At 47.2% G+C, this 22,059-nt stretch overlaps 1 protein-coding gene and 1 long non-coding RNA gene across 3 annotated transcripts in view; one reads left to right on the forward strand and one right to left on the reverse strand.

The window, feature by feature from the left end:
- The window catches only part of LOC147115549 (uncharacterized), a 28,573-nt gene extending 18,382 nt beyond the window's left edge, over nucleotides 1-10,191 (reverse strand). Inside the window, exon 1 of the long non-coding RNA XR_015078637.1 lies at nucleotides 9,311-10,191. This is a non-coding gene — a long non-coding RNA (uncharacterized LOC147115549). The remainder of the gene's footprint in view (nucleotides 1-9,310) is intronic.
- LOC147115548 (sodium/hydrogen exchanger 9-like) overlaps nucleotides 1-22,059 on the forward strand; it is a 567,900-nt gene that overhangs the window by 431,418 nt on the left and 114,423 nt on the right. For both annotated transcript variants that reach the window (XM_085989869.1, XM_085989868.1), the window contains exon 14: nucleotides 10,186-10,268. In XM_085989869.1, coding sequence (XP_085845995.1) covers nucleotides 10,186-10,268 — 83 coding nt within the window. The remainder of the gene's footprint in view (nucleotides 1-10,185; nucleotides 10,269-22,059) is intronic.

The raw sequence follows: 22,059 nt of genomic DNA on the forward strand, positions 1-22,059 counted from the left end.
CCGGGCCAATCGGTGCGTGTGTGGCCGGGCCTTATCGTTCTGAACCGAGGTGAGTCACCGCCATCTTGATTCCAAACTTTTCCTTTCTTTTTCCCGCTTTCTGCGTCTTTAAAAAAAACGTTGCTTTTAAAACACACATTGTTTTAAAAAAAAATGATTTAGAAACGAATTAACTTATCTAATCTCATTAATTTTCCTACCTTTCCCCGTTTTTCCAGGTAGGCCTCGAAGCCTCGGCTTCTCCTTCGCACCCACGCCCGAGCTAGGCACCTCCTGGCCCCACTCGAAGGCTGGAGGGCCGAGCCTCAGCCCAGCGCCGCTAGGGTGCGCGCGCAGCAGGAGCTGAGACGCGGCGTCTCTCTCTGGCTCGGCCGGGGGGGCGGGGCTTGCTGAGCGTCAAGCGTCACCCTGGCAACCGGCCCCCCGGCCGTCTCGCACAGCCGCAATCGGCGGTCTTCACCCCGGGGGGGGGGGGGGCGCGACCCTCGGGGGGCCGCGACCCTCTGCGGGGGCCGCGACCCTCGGGGGGGGGGGGCCGCGACCCTCGGGGGGGCCCCCCTTCCCTTCCCCCCCCTTTCCCTTCCCCCCACCCTTCCCTCTCCCCCCCCCTTCCCTTCCCCCCCCACTGCCCTCCCTTCCCCCCCTCACCCTCCCTTCCCCCCCCCCCGCGACCCTCGGGGGGGGCCCCCGCCCTCCCGCTCCCCCCTTCCCTTCCCCCCCGCCCCCCCTTCCCTTCCCCTCCCGCCCCCCCTTCCCTTCCCTCCCCTCCCCCCCTGCCCCCTCCCTCCCCCCCGCCCTCCCTTCCCCCCGCCCGCCCTCCCTCCCCTCCTCCCTTCCCCCCCCCCGCCCTCCCCCCCGCCCTCCCTTTCCCCCCCGCCCTCCCTTTCCCCCCCACCCCCACTCGCCCCCCCTTCCCCCCCTCGCCCTCCCTTCCCCCCCCCGCCCTCTCATCCCCCCCGCCCCCTCATCCCACCCGCCCCCTCTTCCCCCCCCGCCCCCTCTTCCCCCCCGCCCCCTCTTCCCCCCCCGCCCTCTCTTCCCCCCCGCCCTCTCTTCCCCCCCCGCCCTCTCTTCCCCCCCCGCCCTCTCTTCCCCCCCCCGCCCTCTCTTCCCCCCCCGCCCTCTCTTCCCCCCCCGCCCTCTCTTCCCCCCCGCCCTCTCTTTCCCCCCGCCCTCTTTCCCCCCGCCCTCTTTCCCCCCGCCCTCTCTTTCCCCCCGCCCTCTCTTTCCCCCCGCCCTCTCTTTCCCCCCGCCCTCTCTTTCCCCCCGCCCTCTCTTTCCCCCCGCCCTCTCTTTCCCCCCGCCCTCTCTTCCCCCCCCGCCCTCTCTTCCCCCCCGCCCTCTCTTCCCCCCCGCCCTCTCTTCCCCCCCGCCCTCTCTTTCCCCCCCGCCCTCTCTTTCCCCCCCGCCCTCTCTTTCCCCCCCGCCCTCTCTTTCCCCCCCGCCCTCTCTTTCCCCCACGCCCTCTCTTCCCCCCACGCCCTCTCTTCCCCCCACGCCCTCTCTTCCCCCCACCTGCGCTCTCTCTCTTCCCCCCAGTCGCTCTCTCTCTACCCTCCAGTCGCTCTCTCTCTCTCTTCCAACAACAACATGCCCTCGAAAAAGCCTCGGCACCGCCGGGCACTTCAGCTAGTTGAATTATAAAGCAAGGTCAAATCTAATAGAAATGTTCAAAGTTACGAAAGGCTTTGAGAAAGTAAGCAAAGAAAGATTTTTTTCTACAGATTAGCATCTTGGCAACAATGGACCATAGACTCTCTAGAAGAATGAAGCAGGAAATTAAAAGATTTATTTTTTCCACATACACAGTTATTAGAAGATGAAAGCGCTTCGCCATAAGTATCTGTGAGGTAGAATCTGTAATATCTTTTAAAAGGGAATTGAATAAATGATTGAAAAGGAAGATTATTAAAGGATACAGGAAATAGGGTTAGAGTAGATCACTTCAGTTGAGCTGGTTCAGGCAGTGGGTCGAAGGCCTCCTTTGGTGTTGTAATTTCTATGATTCTCTGCATATTGCGAGCCTCCTTTCTAAAGTTCCAAAATCATTTTTCCTGCTACGTATGCTAGGCTAATTGATCTATATTTGCCAGGTTAATGTTGCATTTTTTTTTGAATATCAAAACATTCCGTTCTTCAGGTACAGATCCTGGACTTCCTAAAAATATTACTCAGAGTCTCACCAATGTCCTCACTCATTATCTTGCTATTCTGGGATGTACACTATACAGTATGTAGCAGGTACCTGGTAGCGCTTTGTTTTGAGAGTGCTGTGGAGACTGAACTCTTGCAAACTTCTGGGCCAAAATAAATAAATCTGGAACTTGACGCGGGTCATAATTTCCGAAAACCAATGTGAAGAATTCACTCAACACATCTTAATTCTCTATATTTCAACCCAACTAACCTGTCTACTTACATTTAGCTTTTTAAGAAATGGATCTCTGTTACTGCTATCTCCTGCCCATCTCTCTATTGCCTTCTTATCCCATTCTAGTTATCCTCAGTTAACCTTTATATGATTCCCACTTCTCACCGTTATTCGGTTGATTGTACTTATATAATGATTTCATCCTATTGTAGGAAACGATTATTATCAAAGAGACTAGAAAGTCAAATTTACAGTATAGGTAAGATTTTGGCACTTCCAGCCACCTCACCTCCCCTACTCGCTTCTCTGTCCATCGTGAAGCAGCTGTCAGATTTTAGACCAGAAATAACTCCTGGTAGTTACTAACAGGTTAGTGTGAATGGTAAATCTGCCTCACAGCCACGTAACATATTTACATTACTCCTCGTAACCAGCAGGTTAAAATGCAGAAATCATCCTTGTTCGGTTATGCTCTTCTAAACAGAAGGAATAACAACTGCCACTGGAAATGAGATGGTTAAAAATTCTGCCCAAGCAGTAAATAAAGGCCGAGTTACAGCAAGGTACATTTCTTTGTTGCAATATTCTCCATCCTGCTTCCTCTCTCCTGAGAATGCATTTTTAAGAATGGCAAGATCCGAGCCCAGAGGACCGCAGCCATGTGGGAAAGGAGATGGCTGTTTAAAGTAAAACTTGAAAGGTAAAAGCAGCTTCTGGTTAATGTCACTGGCCCTGAAATTAAACAGACAATGGACCATCGGGACTGGTGGGTAATTTTACCAGTCCGCTTCGATCCGATTCTGTCTCTTGCAGCGGTCAGGCGTCTTTTTATTCGTTCATGGGATGTGGGCGTCATTGGCAAGGCCCAGCATTTATTGCCCATCCCTAATTGCCCTCGAGAAGGTGGTGGTGAGCCGCCTTCTTGAACAGCTACAGTCCATGTGGTGAAGGTACTCCCACAGTGCTGTTAGGGAGGGAGTTCCAGGATTTTGACCCATGGGTACTGCCAAGGCCAATACCAGTGATAATGCCAGAGAAAAACACCTTACTAAATACAACAGTAAGGACATAGAGTTATACAGCACAGAAAGAGGCCCTTCGGCCCATCGTGTCCGCGCCGGCCATCAAACCCTGTCTATTCTGATCCCATTTTCCAGCACTTGGTCCGTAGCCTTGTATGCTATGGCGTTTCAAGTGCTCACCTAAATGCTTCTTGAATGTTGTGAGGGTTCCTGCCTCTACCACCCTTTCAGGCAGAGAGTTCCAGATTCCAACCACCCTCTGGGTGAAAAGATTTTTCCTCAAATCCCCTCTAAACTTCCTGCCTCTTACCTTGAAACTATGCCCCCTTGTTATTGACCCCTCTACTAAGGGGAAAAGTTCCTTTCTATCTACCCTATCTGTGCCCCTCATAATTTTGTACACCTCAATCAGGTCCCCTCTCAGCCTTCTCTACTCTAAGGAAAACAACCCCAACCTGTCCAGTCTCTCTTCATAGCTGAAGCGCTCCAGCCCAGGTAACATCCTGGTGAATCTCCTCTGCACCCTCTCCAAAGCAATCACATCCTTCCTATAGTGTGGCGACCAGAACTGCACACAGTATTCCAGCTGTGGCCTAACTAGCGTTTTGTACAGCTCCATCATAACCTCCCTGCTCTTATATTCTATGCCTCGGCTAATGAAGGCAAGTATCCCATATGCCTTTTTAACCACCTTATCTACCTGTCCTGCTGCCTTCAGGGATCTATGTACAAGCACACCAAGGTCCCTCTGATCTTCTGTCCTTCCTAGGGTCCTACCATTCATTGTGTATTCCCTTGCCTTGTTAGTCCTCCCAAAATGCATCACCTCACACTTTTCAGGGTTAAATTCCATTTGCCACTGTTCTGCCCATCTGACCAACCCGTCTATATCATCCTGTAGCCTATGACTTCCTTCCTCGCTATTTACCACGCCACCAATTTTCGTGTCATCTGCGAACTTACTGATCATACCTCTTACATTCAGTGCAAGGCGAAAAATCTCTAAAGAAATTTCCAATTTTTCTTTAGTGCCTGTAATTCTATATGTAGGTTGTTAAACTATGCCAGTCACAGAGGTTATTTAAATTGGAGTGTTAGTATAGAACCAGATGAAAACCAGTAAAAAATTAACGAGCCTCAAGCAAGAAGCAATGTGTTTTTGCCCCACTGAACAGTATGCAGAATAGCCTCCTGCAAAAGTGATTAGTACCGTGTTGATTCATCCTTTCCAAAAAAGTAGACAAATGTTTGATTTAAGAGTGCGATTAAAGTTCGTAGAGTTTAATATATATATATCAGAGAGAGAGGGAATCAAATACTCCAGGGAATACGATGGTTCTGTGCTTCTGAGACCATAGAATTATCATTGCAAATCAGCTGGTCAGGCTTGGAATAAAATGTATATTCTGCTAGCTTATTATATTTGTAGGTAATGGGGCAATTATAAATATTGGAGGTGTTTGGGAGAAATTATGTAGAACTTTCCCTCCGCAGATTAAGTAAATGGAACAATTGAGAAAACTGTACATAACCTGTGGAAAGAGCAGGCTTCATACATCCAAAATACATTTTTTTTGTATTCTGTGCTTTCCTGTGTTCATGTCATGCAAGCATTTGAAAAAACTGGCAATAAAATTATGTTTCCAAGATGTATTATTATAATATACATATAAAGATGATGAACCAACTATAGGCCACTGAGAGACCCAATGTGATCAACTTGCTTTCATAACAACAGACCTATATGTCAATAATGCAACCCCACAATTTGGAATTAGGGTCTTTGAATATTAGCCTCTGCATTTGTGTGAAATTGCTTTGTCTACCGTTTTAATAGAGACACCAACCCATTCAAAATGATATGATATTCTCTGTATATTATACCATACCAAACATTTTTGGATTACCTTGTTAGAGGAGCTTTTCCTGGGTCTGTGCCTAGGGTGAGCTGGATCGCAGCCTATGTCAGAAAGTTGGGCGGGTCAGAGTACAGACGTGTATAGAAACCTGTCCAGTTTTTCTCTACTGCTTTAAATGGAGGAAAATTGGGTGAGTTCCTTTTACAGGTGTGCACTGCAACCTGCGTGATTTTCCAATATTTGTTACGCTCAGGCAATCCAATATATCTGGGCACAGACCCAGGAATATCTTTATCGTCATTGCATTATGATGCTGTCCACAGCTGTTTAATATTAAAGGTGATGTCGCATGTCAGATTCTAAGGCCCCGATATTTACTGGGAGGGTGCGGAGGAAATCCCGGCAAGGCCGGGGACACGGAGGTCCTGCCAAATTCAACGGCAGGACTTCATTATCATTTTTTTCTTCCACTTCCCATCTGACAGCCAGCTGGGCTTGAAAACCAGTGGCAGGAGGCCACAGCTGGGGACCCTTGGGGGCGGATTCTGGCAATCAGGAGGAGGAGGGAGGGGCGTGGAATGGAGCGAGCAATCGGGGGTTGGGGGAAGTCAACGATTGCGGGAGGCGGGAGAGAGAGGCCGCGATCAGCCAAGGGGAGGCCGAAGGCTTACTTGAGGGGCCGGGGGAGCACTCCGGCACTTCCTGGCCCATAAGGAATACTGTAAAAAGTTCTTAAACCAGCAGCTCCCGTCTCCCTATCACTGCCGGGTTTTCCGAAGTCTGGGCAACCTGTGAGGCAACTGTTCAATTTAAAATCAGGCTCCCAATTGCACTGTTGGGAACCTGATTTAAATAAAAGAAAGAAAGACTTGCATTTATATAGCGCCTTTCACGACCACCGGACGTCTCAAAGCGCTTTACAGCCAATGAAGTGCTTTTTGAAGTGGAGTGTCTGTTGTAATGTGGGAAACGCGGCAGCCAATCTGCGCATAGCAAGCTCCCACAAACAGCAATGTAATAATGACCAGATAATCTGTTTTTTTAGTGATGTTGATTGAGGGATAAATATTGGCTAGTGAATGAAGATATATATATGTAAAATACGAAAAATATGTTGATGAAGTCTTCCACCTCTCGGAGGCGGGACTCTCGCACAGCACGAAACCTGCCACCATAAAACGGCAACAAGCACGTAGGCGACGGGTTGAGGATGCGTTCCCCATTTTAAAAGTTTTTAATCCCACCCCCAGCCTGGACCCTCTCCCGCCCATTGTGCGGTGGCGGGTGGGGGGAGTCCAAGCCTAAGGACTGGATTTTCATGAAGGAGGCGGGACTACAATGTTCGGGTTTTAGTCCCGCCTCCATCAACGTCCGGCCAATCCTCGCGATTTTCCCTTGATTGACCTTGTTGAGCCCACCCAGCGGGCTCAGCAGGCCAATTAAGGGCCACCCGACAACAGGTGACGTCACGGACTGAAATTTCATCTGTCAGGACGTGCTGACAGATGAAATATTAGTGTTTCACAGCTGTTTGAAGCTGTCAAACACTGACAGTCTGACTTCTAACCTGAGTCCTTCTACGCAGACTCAGTTAGAACTCTCGCCGGCGCTGAAGGCTGTCACTTTTGACAGCTCGCGGCCGTTCTGCTTTCAGTGCCGGCTGAATAATGGACTCCCGAAGCCTAGAGGAAGAAAGGCTGTAAAGGTAAGTATAAGTAACTTAAACTTCTTTACACACTTTAGACACACCAAACACACTTACCTTTGTACTCATGCACCCATCACTCACCTGAACACTGACATCTCGACCCCTCCAAGTCCTTCAACCCGACGGCCCGCCTGCTCTAACCTGGCGTGGTTTGGCGCCGTCGGGAATCCCACACGACACCCCTCAAAATAGGGATTAGGCTAAAAACTGCCTGTTAACTACCTGTTAACAGGCAGTTAATTGGCACTAATCCCTTCCCACCTCGGGTCGGCGGGTCCCAGTGCGGGGCGGGTACCCGCCTCCTTTGAAACTTACATGGAGGCGGGTTTTGGGCGGGATGGTGTCGGGACCCCCGAATTCGGGATTTTAGCCCCCCGCACACCTAAAAGCCCGCCTCACAGCATACTGAAAATCTAGGCCGAAGAATCTAAAGCTTATCGTATATAGTAATATTCTAGCCGAACCACGCACAGTACTATTGAGATTATTGCGCTTCTGAAATCCATTAAAAGAAAAGGCCGCTGAGCGCTCTTGAGAATTTGTCCCTTGAAATGTATCATTTGGGAGCTGTTCATCAGACTTATGTGTGATGTTAAATTAAAGCCCTCACCCTGCTGCATCTGCCCTTGCAGCAATATGTCTGCAGAGTTTCTGAAATCATTCAGCATTTAAAACAGATAATGTGTAATAATTTAACACCAAAGGGAAGGCGATGATTCATAAATTTGTAATCGTGTCAGTCCATGAGCAAAGCGCTTTCAGAGTGTCAGATGAGAAATGTGATTTTAGCAGATAACAATCTTTCATTTTGTAAGGCAGTTTAGTAAAATAAGGTAGCTGGGAGTCACGGCTTCCAGCATGTTTATTGTGGCATGACATTCCCCAAACAAATTAATTCTATATATAAAAATCAACTCTGCCAAATAGTTATCATATAGTACAGTAAAGATTCAGATAGACGCAGCTGGAGTTTTTTTTTAGTTTATAATTAATTAATCGTGCCAGAAAGTCTAATTTGCTGTGGGAGGGAGGAGGAAATGAGCTTTGGCATAGGATGCTGGCACTCGGTGTATTGTGCCACAGAGACTTGGGTGATTGCAATTTCCTATATGTCAAGCTCCCAATTTCACCACTAAGGGCAGGGCACGACTGCATGGAACCTAAGCACTTCTTCGGCAGTAGGTAGAGTGAACTGGAGGCGCGTGTCCCTCCCTCCGATAGATTCTTGCCTCTCTTCTGGAGAGATAGTAACAGAGACACAGTAACATGGGAAAGCACGGGACCCCAAAAAACTATACAGCCCATCTGGAAATGGCAGAAACTAATAACCCATTCACACTCTCAAAGATCTATCCAATTTTCCCTTTTTCACACTACCTGCCTTCCTAGGCATTCAGATAAATGAAGTTGCTGTAGGAGGAAGCACTTACAATATAAGGTGGTTTACACCATTCTTTGTTGCTCAACTAGCTTTCATTGATTTCCAAATTGACCTTTTCCCAGACGCACAGAAATTGCCGTCTTTAGAAAGACAAAATCCACTTCTGCTCAATTCATACACTGACTGGAAGTGTAATACATAGATGGTGCAATAGTGGATTATGGTTATCACTGATGCAGTGGACATGATCCATGAAGGTACTGCTTCCTGATGTCAGTCAAGGGAATTAATTCTGCTTCCGTTTGAATGAAATCACAGCCTCCGGACTAAACAGATGAGTCGATCAATTGTGTCTGGGTCGAGACAAACTAGTAGAAGTCATGCTTTAGTGATGCAGAAGGAATCCCTCCCCAGCCAATGTAATTATCCCCTTTCTCAGAAAATCCAGCCAAGTCTCATGAAACCTGTATATCTCTGGGGAATCCCAAGTGCAAATGGCCAGCAAGACTGTCATATTTGAAATTGGGACCCCCATGTTCAGCTGAAGTGTGTACTCTGGTTATCATGTGAACCTAGCTCCTCCACTAGCTTTGTGTGTAATGGAAATATACAGATCAGAAGGTTCTAAGTTTGATTCCCAGTCTCGACTGAATTAGCTGATTGGAGCAGCAGTAAGGGTGCTATAATGTGCCTCCATGCTGCTGGACTAGAGAAGGACAAATCAGCCAGAGTTCCTGCTCCTGGTCATTATCTTGTTAGCCTACTGGCAACTGGTAGTGTGCAGGCATTGGGTGAGGTCAGGATCATGCCTGTCTGTGATGCCTCACAACACTCACTGTCGAGACTCTCACATAAAGAATAGCCAACAAAGAATGGACAACATACCAGAGGAAACCAGCACTAATGGAACTGTGGCCCAGCAGCAGAATGTTGTGCGGGAGGTTTTAAGATCAGGCCGAGTCCACTTACCTGCCTGAAGCCACATTGTTCCCGCCCGGCGACATCTTATCTTCACGGACTTTGAAGTTGGCCGAGGTTCCCGCTGCAAGCAAGCGAGGGCCTAATTTAACAGTAAAAGTCATGCCTCACCGTGATTTTCACGCAGTCTTGGGGTGGGGGAGGCCCGCAGAAAAAAACCTGGTGGTTGGCAGCAGAGTGACTGGAAGAGGGCAAGATAAGTTTAAAAAAAAAATGGTGATTGTTTGGAGGAACAGGAAGAAATCCTCGGGCCTCGCTTGCCCCGGCTCGCCCTCTCCCTGCCCACACCGGCATCTGTTTGGAAACCTGCCCCTCTCCATGGTTACCCCATGGACCCGTTCCCTTAGGTCCCTGGCGACGGCCAGCTCCAACCTCGATTCCTGCTCTCGCCCGCCGGCCATGTAATGGATCTGGCCAGGTTCGGGCGGGACTCCGGGAAAACTTGTTTGAAATTTATTCCACGTCCCCGGATTCGGGATTCGCGTGCACTGCACCCCCCACCCCCGCAACCCTTTAAAATCGGGGCCGTGGACTTTCAAATCTCTTTGTGTCGCAAACACTTGATATTCTTGTCGAAAATAATAGGATACTCTCTCTTCGGCATATAATGGTTTATTTTTTTCTCCCTTTGTAACGTCTGCTGATTTCCTGCAGGGTTCAGTTCCTCTGGTTCCACAGCTGAAAACACAGTGCAGCTATGGATGTTACAATTTACATACTAATGAGAAAGCTTATTCATTGCTCGACTGTTCGGTCATATGATCCATCTTCTCCATTCCTCCTGTGTGAGATAACATCCTTTTCGTCTTCCAGTGGTGCTGAAATAACCCATTCTTAAACGAGCATCTTTATTTTTGTCTCCCCAGAGTACTGATGGCGGGCAGGGGGTAAACAGCACCAAGGCTGAAAGTGCATGGCTGTTCCGGATATGGTACAACTTTGATCACAAGTATCTTTTTTTTGGTGAACTGTAAGTCATGGTTCAACTTGCCTATATATTTAGATGTTCTTTTGCATTGTATCACATATATAGGATAAGAAGCTTCACAATACACTAGACAAACAATAAAATAAAAAGACACACGCGCACACATACACACACACACGTACGTTATAAACTCTCTGGCCTTCCAATACTGCACAGAGCTCACAAATCCAAGGTTCCTAACTCCCCTTACCGATCTGCCTCCAAGTGAAGGGCTGACTGAGCCAGTACAGGGCCCACAGGACTCTAGCCAACTTTAACTATTCGTACGTGTGCATAGACGTCTGGGCATGCGCACAAGTGTGGCGGTGGTAACATAGTGGTCATGTTACTGGACTAGTAATCCCGAGGCCTGGACTAATGATCCGGAGACATGAGTTCAAATCCCACCACGGCAGCTGGGGAATTTAAATTCAAATAATTGAAAGCTAGTGTCAGTAGTGGTGACCATGAAACTATCGGATTGTGGTAAAAACCCATCTGGTTCACTAATGTCCTTTAGGGAAGGAAATCTGCCGCCCTTACCCGGTCTGGCCTATATGTGACTCCAGACCCACAGCAATGTGGTTGACTCTCAACTGCCCTCTGAAATGGCCAAGCCTCTCCTCCAATTAGAGACGTCCACATCCCGTGAATGAATGGAAAAAAAAAAAAGTTTTTATTTGCTCATTGTGTGCGCAGGCACGAAGAGTTCTGAGTAATCTGTGGCAACTTTAACAGGAAGTAACACATACTGTTTTTTTTTTACAAAACCCACTGATTTTGATAAGCAAACAGTGACAGACTGATTGGGTTGGGGCAACACTAACTGTCGATGTGAAATGTTGCTGGTTAGCGTTTGAAGAGGATGAATTTCGAGCCGCTTGCCTTGCCGGGGGTCGGGGGGTGGGGGGTGGCGGGGGTGGAGACAACGGGAGGGGGAGCTGATTGCTCGTCAGTAATGGCCCTTGGGAGTCCTGTGGAGTCAGAAGGCGCACTCCAGCTCCACATCAACTTCTATTTAAATTTACTCACTTATTTTTTGGCAACCACAGCGGATCCACAGTAGATTCCACAGCGGACCAGGTCCGGTGCCTGCTGCGCTCAGCACTGCCCAATTTAGCAGAGGGTTCCGCAAGCAGGTATTTGACTAGACCCCCAACACCCCCCCCCCCCTCATTTACTTATATAAGGAGCCTTACACCTGTTTTAGGCAGACACCTGGAAAAACCGCCCAACCCAATATGGGGTCAGACATCTTTCAGGTGCCCTTGGGCACTGCCGGAAAATGGACACAACAAGGACCAATTTCTCCCCCAGTGTCTGAATGACTGCACATATAAACAGGGTTGGCACTGGAATTTCAGTGAAGCGTAATGTTGGATGTTGGCCTAAAAATTCGGCTGCATTGCGCCTGATTTTACAATGCTACAGGTGCCATTTTGAGTCCAAAATGGCATGCGCACACAATTCTGGTGCGGGTCGCGCCAGATGCTATTTTGGTAAGGGCCAGACAAGAGGCGTCGTTTAGCCACGTCTGAAGCGGGCGTTAGGCCAATAACAAATTCAAATCAGGGGCCTAACACCTGCTTCTGCTCCTCCTTGCAAATTTGGTTTGCGTCTGAAGCAGCCAGCGCTGATTGCCTTCGGGAAAACCAACGCTAAACAGCATGGAATTAAGAAAAGGTAAGTACTTACCATTATTACCACCGCTCCAGGTCCCGAGATCTCCGACCTCATTGCCGACTCCGACCTCCAGGTCCCTCTCCCCCCGACCTCGACCTCATAGCCCTTCCCGACATCATTGCCGACGCCCCCAACAATACTGCAGGCCCCCCCCGCCGATCTTCTTACCCGATCCCCGACAGCCCTCCGATCACGGACTTCGAGGCCCACTTCCTCCTCCAGACGCACGCTATGCAACCCAATCACTTAACTGGAAATTGGAGCTTCAACCTGGGCGGGCTCCTACCCCATGCCGCCTACATGATAACGAGGTCCGAGGACAGAAATCCAACGCTCCTCCGACCTCCACATTGGCGCTCTGCGGGCAGGACGCCCAAAAATGGACGCTACCGAATTTCTAGACCGTTATACCTATGTTCTGGATGTCCATGTGAACATCACGTGATTTCCAAGTGGATACTAAGGACTAATTCTCGATGTAGAGTCTCTTAACAAATGAACCTTTATCATTAAAAAAAATTCTGTACATGAGAGATACCACTATTAAGAAATAGTTATGCAAATATAATAGGCACAAACCTGTAGCGGTTGTCAGACTAAAGTATGGCACTATTTTATCATCACTCATGACAATAAGACCCAATGAAGCAGACCAGAGAAAGAGAAAAACTTGAGAAAAGGCCATTAAAATCCACCTGACTTAACTTTAATAGTCCGTGGCTCATATCTTTCTCTCTCCACTCACTGTCCACACTGAATCCATGCTCTTTGTCTCTTTCTCTACACTCTCTTCCCTCTCATACACACTCTCTTTTCTCTCTCTCGCACACGAACTCCATTCTGTCTCTCTTCATTGTACTGTCCTCCCATTCTGCTTCACTACACTGTCTCTTTTTCTGTTTTTTCTCTCTCACACACACGCAATCACTCACATAACTCATTGTTTGCCACGGTTACAGAGTAGCTTTTGCCCCTCATTGAATCATATAATCATACAGCGCCGAAAGAGGCCATTCAGCCCATCGTCCCTGTGCTGAACCTTTGAAAGAACTATCCAATTTGTCCCACTCCCCTGCTCTTTCCTCACGCTCCTGCAATGTTGTTCCTTATTCAAATATTTATTTAATTCTCTTTTGAAAGTTATTATTGAATCTGCTTCCACCACCCATTCAGGCAGTGCATTCCAGATCACAACAACTCCCTGCATAAAAAAAAATCTCCTCATCTCCTCTCTGGTTCTTTTACCAATTATTTTAAATCTGTGTCCTCTGGTTATTGCTCCACCAGCCAGTGAAACAGTTTCTCCTCACTAGATTGCCTTAGCACCACAGCAATAGTTTTTAATCATTCGTGGGATGTGGGCATTGCTGGCAAGGCCAGCATTTATTGCCCATCCCTAATTGCCCTTGAGAAGGTGGTGGTGAGCCGCCTTCTTGAACCGCTGCAGTCCGTGTGGTGAAGGTACTCCCACAGTGCTGTTAGGGAGGGAGTTCCAGGATTTTGACCCAGCGACGATGAAGGAATGGTGATATATTTCCAAGTCAGGATGGTGTGTGACTTGGAAGTGGTGGTGTTCCCGTGCGGCAGCTGCCCTTGTTCTTCTAGGTGGTAGCGGTCGCGGGTTTGGGAGGTGTCGGACAGCTCCATCTTATCCAACGTAAATACACACTATTCTAAAGTCAATAACATTTACTAAACAAACTTTACGCATTATGTTTGGGTTTATCCAAGTCTATTACGATTCAATGGTGGAAAATGATCCATAGGATTTTAGTCAACCTTTAAATTAATTCTAGAACACTGTTAATGGTTGTTTTAATTTGTCACAAGAAGGAATTACCTATGCTCTGAGCAGTAAAATAACCATTCACTCCCACAGAATTAATTAAGTGTTCTTCTGTGATGGGCAGAGGCAGCTGCACTTCAGGTTGCATGATCCGTGAGGCGTGTGTGGATAATTTACAGAATATCCGGCATAAGGAGCGAGACATCAGGCTTATGTGTGTTTTGATTAGCGCTGTTGTCAGAAAGCTTCTTATGTCATGAAAGCTGCTTGGAATTTGAAGTTTCTTCAAACAAATTTGGTAAAAGTCCAGTAAACCTTTCGATGAGCAGATCAGCAGTTTGTAAAGGACACTGAGTGAATGCCTTTCCATAGTAAGCTGCCAAGTGCATGGGATTTCGTTTATTGTTGGTGCTGTGTTTGAGATCTTGAAGGATTCCAATAATTGTTTGGTGTTCTAAGATGGGTTAAGCTTTATTTGAAATCTGAATGCCTCCTCTGTGTATTTTTTGATGATCCTTTAAGTATTCAGTGCATCCTCAACTTTCCAAATTTGTTACATTGGTTATCTTGGAGCTCATTCCAGACTGACTCCTCAAATTCCCAATACTGAATAGTAACATTAGTAGAATTAGAGAAATCCTCAGGATCACAAAATCTTTTTTAAGTCACATTGGATTTGCATTTATGGAGTGCCTTTAATGTAGTAAATGTCCCAAGGTCCTTAACAAAGGAAAAACAGACACTGAGCCACATTAGGAGACGAGTTAGGAGCGATGACAGAAAGCATGGTCAAACAGAGAGGTTTAGAGTTTGCTTTTCAAGTTGGGGAGAAAGGTAGAGAGAGAGTTCTAGCGTGTTGGGCCAAAACAGCTGAAGGCTTCGCCACCAAAGGCGGAGGGAGGGCAGCGCACAAGAGACCAGAGTCTGAAGAATGGAGGGCAGCCGTAAAGTGGGAGGAGGCTGCAGTGGTCGGGTGGGACAAGACCATGGAGGGATCTGTGAATAAGGACCTGGATTCTGAATTCAATGGGTTCGGGTGTGAGGAGACGGTGGAGGTTGGTGAAGAGAGGAACAAAAGCCAAGCAGGACTCATGATCGGATAAAGGTGGCAGAATTTTGGGCAAGTTACAGTTACAGTCTTGAGCAGTATGTAACTGAACCGACCAGAGGGCAAGCAACCTTAGATCTGGTCCTGTGTAACGAGACAGGATTAATTAAAAATGTCCCAGTAAAGGATCCCCTTGGAATGAGTGACCATAACATGGTTGAATTCCATATTCAGTTAGAGGGTGAGGAGGCTGTATCTCAAACAAGCGTGCTAAGCTTGAATAAAGGAGACTATGAAGGTATGAGAGCGGAATTGAGTAAAGTGGATTGGGAAAATAGGTTAAAGGATAAGACGATACATGATCAGTGGTGTACATTTAAGAAGTTATTTTACAAATTCCAAAAAAAGTATATTCCACTGAGGGAAAAAAAGGGTGTAAAAGAAAAGACAGCCATCCGTGGCTAAGTAAAGAAATTAAGGATAGTATTCGACTAAAAACAAGGGCATATAAGGTAGCCAAATCTAGTGGGAGGATAGAGGATTGGGAAAACTTTAAAAGACAGCAAAAAATAACAAAAAGATTGATTAAGAAAGGGAAGATACATTATGAAAGTAAATTAGCAAAAAATATAAAGACAGATAGTAAGAGTTTTTATAGTTATATAAAAAGAAAAAGGGTGGCTAAAGTAAATGTTGGTCCCTTAGAGGATGAGACCGGGAAATTAATGGTGGGAAATATGGAGATGGCAAAAACACTGAATGAATATTTTACATCAGTCTTTACAGTAGAGGACACCAAGAATATCCCAACACTTGACAAGCAGGGGGCTATAGGGGGGGAGGAGCTAAATACGATTAAAATCACTAAGGAAGTAGTACTTGGTAAAATAATGGGACTCAAGGCGGATAAATCACCTGGACCTGATGGCTTACATCCCAGGGTTTTGAGGGAAGTGGCGGTAGGGATTGTGGATGCATTGGTAATAATCTTCCAAAACTCCCTGGACTCAGCAAAGGTCCCGGCAGACTGGAAAACTGCTAATGTAACACCCTTATTTAAAAAGGGCAGTAGACAGAAGGCTGGAAACTATAGACCGGTTAGCCTAACATCTGTGGTAGGTAAAATTTTGGAGTCCATTATTAAGGAGACAGTAACAGGACATTTGGATAATCATAATTTAATAAGACAAAGTCAGCATGGTTTTATGAAGGGGAAGTCATGTTTGACAAATTTGCTGGAGTTCTTTGAGGAAGTAACATATAGGGTGGATAAAGGTGAACCAGTGGACGTAGTGTATTTAGACTTCCAAAAGGCATTTGACAAGGTGCCACACAAAAGATTATTGCTTAAGATAAAAAATCACGGGATTGGGGGTAATATTCTGGCACGGATAGAGGATTGGCTATCTAACAGAAGGCAGAGAGTTGGGATAAATGGTTCATATTCAGACTGGCAATCAGTAACCAGTGGTGTTCCGCAGGGGTCAGTGCTGGGTCCCCAACTCTTTACAATCTATATTAACGATTTGGAGCAGGGGACCGAGTGTAACACGTCAAAGTTTGCAGATGATACTAAGATGGGAGGGAAAGTAGTGAGTGAGGAGGACATAAAAAACCTGCAAGGGGACATAGACAGGCTAAGTAAGTGGGCAGAGATTTGGCAGATGGAATACAATACTGGAAAGTGTGAGGTTATGCACTTTGGCAGGAAAAATCGTAGAGCAAGTTATTATCTTAATGGCAAGAAACTTGAAAGTACTGAAGTACAAAGGGATCTGGGGGTCCTGGTGCACGAAACTCAAAAGGTTAGTATGCAGGTGCAGCAAGTGATTAAGAAGGCCAATGGAATGTTGGCTTTCATTGCTAGGGGGATAGAATATAAAAATAGGGAGGTATTGCTTCAGTTGTACAAGGTATTGGTGAGACCGCACCTGGAATACTGCATACAGTTTTGGTGTCCATACTTAAGAAAGGACATACTTGCTCTCGAGTCAGTACAAAGAAGGTTCACTCGATTAATCCCGGGGATGAGGGGATGGACATATGAGGAGAGGTTGAGTAGATTGGGACTCTACTCATTGGAGTTCAGAAGAATGAGAGGCGATCTTATTGAAACATATAAGATTATGAAGGGGTTGGATCGGGTGGATGCAGGGAGGATGTTCCAGATGATGGGTGAAACTAGAACTAGGGGGCATAGTCTTAGAATAAGGGGCTGCTCTTTCAAAACTGAGATGAGGAGGAACTACTTCACTCAGAGGGTGGTAGGTCCATGGAATATGCTGCCCCAAAAAGCTGTCGAAGCTACATCATTACATAAATTTAAAACAGAAATAGACAGTTTCCTAGTAGAAAAGGGAATTAAGGGTTACGGGGAGCGGGCAGGAATTTGGACATGAGTCTAGGTTCGGATAGGCATGGCCCTGTGGGTAGCGGAGCGGGCCCAGGGGCCGTGTAGCCTGATCCTGCTCCTGTTTTCGTGTGTCTAATGCTGTTAGATTCAGGAGATAGTCCTGTCATAGTGGATTGGCGGTTAGGATCAGATCAGCCATGATCTTATTGAATGGCGGAGCAGGCTCGAGGGGCCAATTGGCCTACTCCTGCTCCTATTTCTTATGTTCTTATGTACGTAAGGTGGAACTCGAGATCCGGCAGGAAACCATTTGAGAAATTAAGTTTGCAGACAATGAAAGTGAAAGAAAGAACTTGCACTTATGTAGCGCACTTCAGAACCTCAGGATGTCCCAAAGGGCTTTACAACCAATGAAGTACTTTGGAAGTGTAGTAAGTGTTGTAATGTAAAAAAACGCGGCAGCTAATTTGGTCACAGCAAGGTCCCACAAACAACAATGAGACAATGGCCAGATAATGGCCTAAAAATTCGGTTACTATGCGCCTCCCATTAGCGCCCTAAGAGGGCGGTAACGGGGCGCAAAGCAACTAGCGCCCGGGCGCAGCACCGCCAACGTGGGAGGTTAGCGGCGGCGGTAACTGTTAGCGCACCACTAATTAAAGGCGAGTTGTCAGGCGGACATTTTTGTTGCTGGCCACCTGCCAGCACCTGCCCCTGTTGCCGTCCCCGGCCTCCTGACCGCGCCCCCCCCCCCCCCCCAACGGAGTTCCAGCTGCACTCCTTGAGCCCGGCACTTCTCTTGAGTGCCGGGCTCTTTTGCCAGCACTCCAATCCCTGGTGGCCCAGCTGGGCCCTGGGTCACGCTGCACAAGGCCCCTTCCCCTTAAGAATGGGAGAGGAAGGCCTATGATACTGCGGCACGTAGCGCCGCGATATTCACTTGCAGCGCCCCAAGCGGGAGGCGGGGCGCTTCCAGTAGCACCCCACTTCCCTCTTGGGGCGCTACCAATGAATTTCAGCCACGGGGGCGCTAATTTTTAGTAGTACCCCGGCAAAGTTAACGCCCCAAAGGGGGCGTGACTCCATTTTTCCCCCAATGTGTTTTAGTGCCGTTGGTTGAGAGATAGATATTGGCCAGGACATTGGGAAGAACTCCCCTGCTCCTCTTCGAATAGTGTCATAGGATCTTTTACATTAACCTGAGAGTGCAGACGGGGCCTCAGTTTAATGTCTCATCCGAAAGACGGCACCTCTGGGGCAAGTTTTTACATTTTTACTTTTTTTTGTCACGGTTTTTTTTTATCCCTTGCTCCCATTTTGATTTTTCTATCTCCATGTATCCCCCTTTTCCTTGGCCCCAAATAATATACATACTGTCTGTGCCATATTTCCGTTAATGCTTCTTTTATCTCGCCCCCCTCACTGTGTCTTTCTCTGTTTGTGTACAGGTACACTTTTCTCTGGCTTTCTGTATGTGTGACCTGTTTCTCTTGCTCTTGCCGTTTCTCCTTTTGTCTCTGACTTTTGATGCTGTGTATTCTTTCATTTTGGTATGTGGGTGGTGTGGTGGATCTGGGCAGCACCACAGGGTGGATGTTGAGTTGTGGGGGAAAAACGACTGGAAGTGGTCAGGTTGTGGTGTATAATGTGCCATAGTCCTACGCACCACAAGGTTACTAAGATCAAATCTTATTCCCCTTGCCCCTCAGTCTGTTGTTTTGCTCCCTTGCCCTTTGGTCTCATTTTCCATGTCACACTTCCTGCCCCAGTGTGGCATTCCTTTTTACCTCTGCTCTCTCTCCCTTGTCCCCAACCCATTGCTTTTGCCTGATCCTTTGCTCACAGTGTCTGTGTTGCACTTCCCCATTTGTATCATACGGTTGGATTTTGGGTGGACGGCAAAGGAGAGATGTCGCCAGCGATCGAGGCAGGTTTTAGGTTGTACATTGTTGCCATTGCCTCTTACCATTTCCAATATCTGTTTATGCCCCGTGTTCCATCATGTCCCTTACTACTCTTGTTATGTTCCCTCCATGCTACCCTTGATCCCTTCTCTTCCCTTTTTCCTGTGCTCTATCCTGTTTTGCCGCATTTCTGTTTTGCTGTTGTTTCTTGGAAATGCCATAGCTGACATTGCCGTCCCTATCCATTCCCATTATTGTTACCACGTGCATCCAAGGACCACCTTACTGACATCAGCTGTGATTGAACTACTGCCTCACCTCCTATATCCTCATCTGACTCTTTGCCCCCTCAATAGCTATCCCCATGTCTCACCCCCGCCACCCCAAATAATATGTTACTTTGCATCATCTTCATATCCTCCCACCCTGAGCATCAACCACATCCCAAGTACCTGTCTAATTCCTTATCCACCCCCACCAGACTGATCTCGAATGGTTGAGGGTCCTAGTCTGTGCCAGCTGTTGTGAGGACACCTGTGGCCACCATGCAGAATAGGGCTGCAACATACAGGGTCAGCTGTGGCCTGAAACTTGGCTGCAACTTCTTACATGGATGCTGAACCAGCCAGCTGTTGCGAGGACACCTGTGGCCACCATGCAGAATAGGGCTGCAACATACAGGGTCAGGTGTGGCCTGAAACTTGACTGCAACTTCTTACATGGATGCTGAACCAATGGCGATGGTACCATGGAGTGACACAAGGGAAAACCCTCCTTGTGAGCATCTCATGCAGATCCACCTCAAACACAGCAGCCATCAAGCAGGGGATCAAGTGCTGGGTTGCTCTATCACTTGTCTGTGGACTTGTGTCTGCACCAATGGTTCCCTTTCACTGGCCACTTCTTAATTCCCTGCCCCTTCAGCCTTGACGAGGTCTGCTACTGGGTCAACATGCCCTTTGAGGCACCCCAAAGGCTTTTTGAATTTTTACCTCCATATTGTGAAGCTCCCCTTTAATTGTCCTCATCCCTTTAAATTTGACTCGCAACTTCCCCCTCTCGCCACTAGTGGACGTCCTACACTCCCCTGAGTCTGCATCTGGTGCTGGGAGTAATTAAGTTTACACCAGAGAATTAAGTGCTACCAGCATTCCACCGTAACCATTTAGAACTGACTCAAACCTCTTGATGAAAATCTGCATCACTAACTCCAGGTCTGATCTGGAGTAAAACACTCACTTTTAGATTTGAGTGTGCAGTTGTGCAGTGCTGCATGATGTTATCAGTGGTGACCTTAACCAAGGCCAGAGATTCAAAATCATTGGCAAAAGATCCAGGGGAGAGAGGAGAAGAAATGTTTTCACAGAGAGTTGTCGGGAATGGGAACGCTCTACCTGAAAAGGTGGTGGAAGCTGACTCCATAAATAACTTTAAAAGGGAGTTGGAGAGGTGCTTGAGGACGAGGAACTTGGAGGGTTACGGACAAAAAGCGGGGATGTGGGGACCAAGCACGGCTGCTCTTTCAAAGAGCTAGCACAGGCACGACGGGCCGAATGGCCTCCTTCTGTTCCGTAAGTTTCTATGAACAAGGCCTTTATAAGCAAAACACAGATTTTACTCATTCTTAGCTATTGTTCATTAAATCCATGTTTAAAGGGCTAGAAATCCACCAATCAATGTTAAACTGACTTACTGTCACTTTATACTCAGTGAGCAGAAGAAAATATGGCCCATTGTTGGATGAGTTAATATGCTAGTCCACCATTGCATTTCATAAGGCTTGCTTCTGAGGTCACAAAAGCTAAAATGATCTGTTCAGTTGGATCAGTAAAATAGGATCAGAATATTGCTGGGCTTATATTGTAGTACAATACCCAGCTGATAAAATGCTGTCAGACTGCAGCGTGTTTGCAGCTACCTCAGTCCATCCTGTTGTGCACGCCACATCCTGTGCTAAATGCTGCGATTACGTTCACCCCAAGTGACAGCAAGTACAACAGTTAAAAACTGAGGCAAGGCCATCGGTTATGAACAACAATAGCGCACTAACCTCGGGAAGTCCTGTGGAGTAGCTAATGATGTTTGAGCTAACTGCATGGCTTGTGATTTGGTAAGTAGTGTCCTAATCAACTGTGTCTAACTCGATGATCTCGGGCAGATCCCTTCCCCTTCCTTTAAATTAATTCTACAGGTGGGTGGATTGATAATGCAGTGGATGATAAGTGACTAAGAGTTGTCTTTTTATTTGTGACAATGCCATCAACTTCTATATATAACAACTTGCATTTATATAGCACCTTTGAAGTAGTAAAAATGTCCCAAGATGCTTCACAGGAGTGTCATTAGACACAATTTGGCACTGAGCCATATAAAGAGATATTGGGACAGGTGACCAAAAGGTCAAAGAGGTAGGTTTTTCGGAGCATCTTAAAGGAGAGAGAGTTGGAGAGGTTTAGGGAAGGTATTCCAGAGCTTTGGGCCTAGGCAGCTGAAGGCACGGCCGCCAGTGGTGGAGCGAGGGAAATCGGGGATGCGCCAAAGGCCAGAATTGGAGGAACGCAGAGATCTCGGAGGGTTGTAGGGCTGGAGAAGGTTACAGAGATAGGGAGCACATTTAACTAAAAAATGTCTCGCCGAAAGCAGGCTAGATAAGCTTACCGAAAGCAGGCTAGATTAAGAGGGCTGACTAAAAGCTTGGTCAAAGTGAGGGGTTGTGAGGAGGTTTTTTAGAAGAGGAGAGAGATGGGCAGGCAGAGAGCTTTAAGCAGGGAATATCAGAGGTTAGGACCCAGGTGACTGAAGGCCTTGTAATGTATATACCTTTAAGGGGGGGAACTATGTTTTACAGCTCATGTATACTGCAGTACCGGCAGTGACCACACCTGTATATAGCACTGAGTAGTAATCTGTACAGATCCGTTGCAGTGTGAGCCACGTTGAGTAAACACCTGTTGTACCGTTCTCCGCAGTCTGTGTCTTATTATACACGGACGCAACAG

This window comes from Somniosus microcephalus, chromosome 6 (assembly GCF_052327205.1).
Source record: "Somniosus microcephalus isolate GS21.2 chromosome 6, FLI_Smic_1.0, whole genome shotgun sequence".
Lineage (NCBI taxonomy): Eukaryota > Metazoa > Chordata > Chondrichthyes > Squaliformes > Somniosidae > Somniosus > Somniosus microcephalus.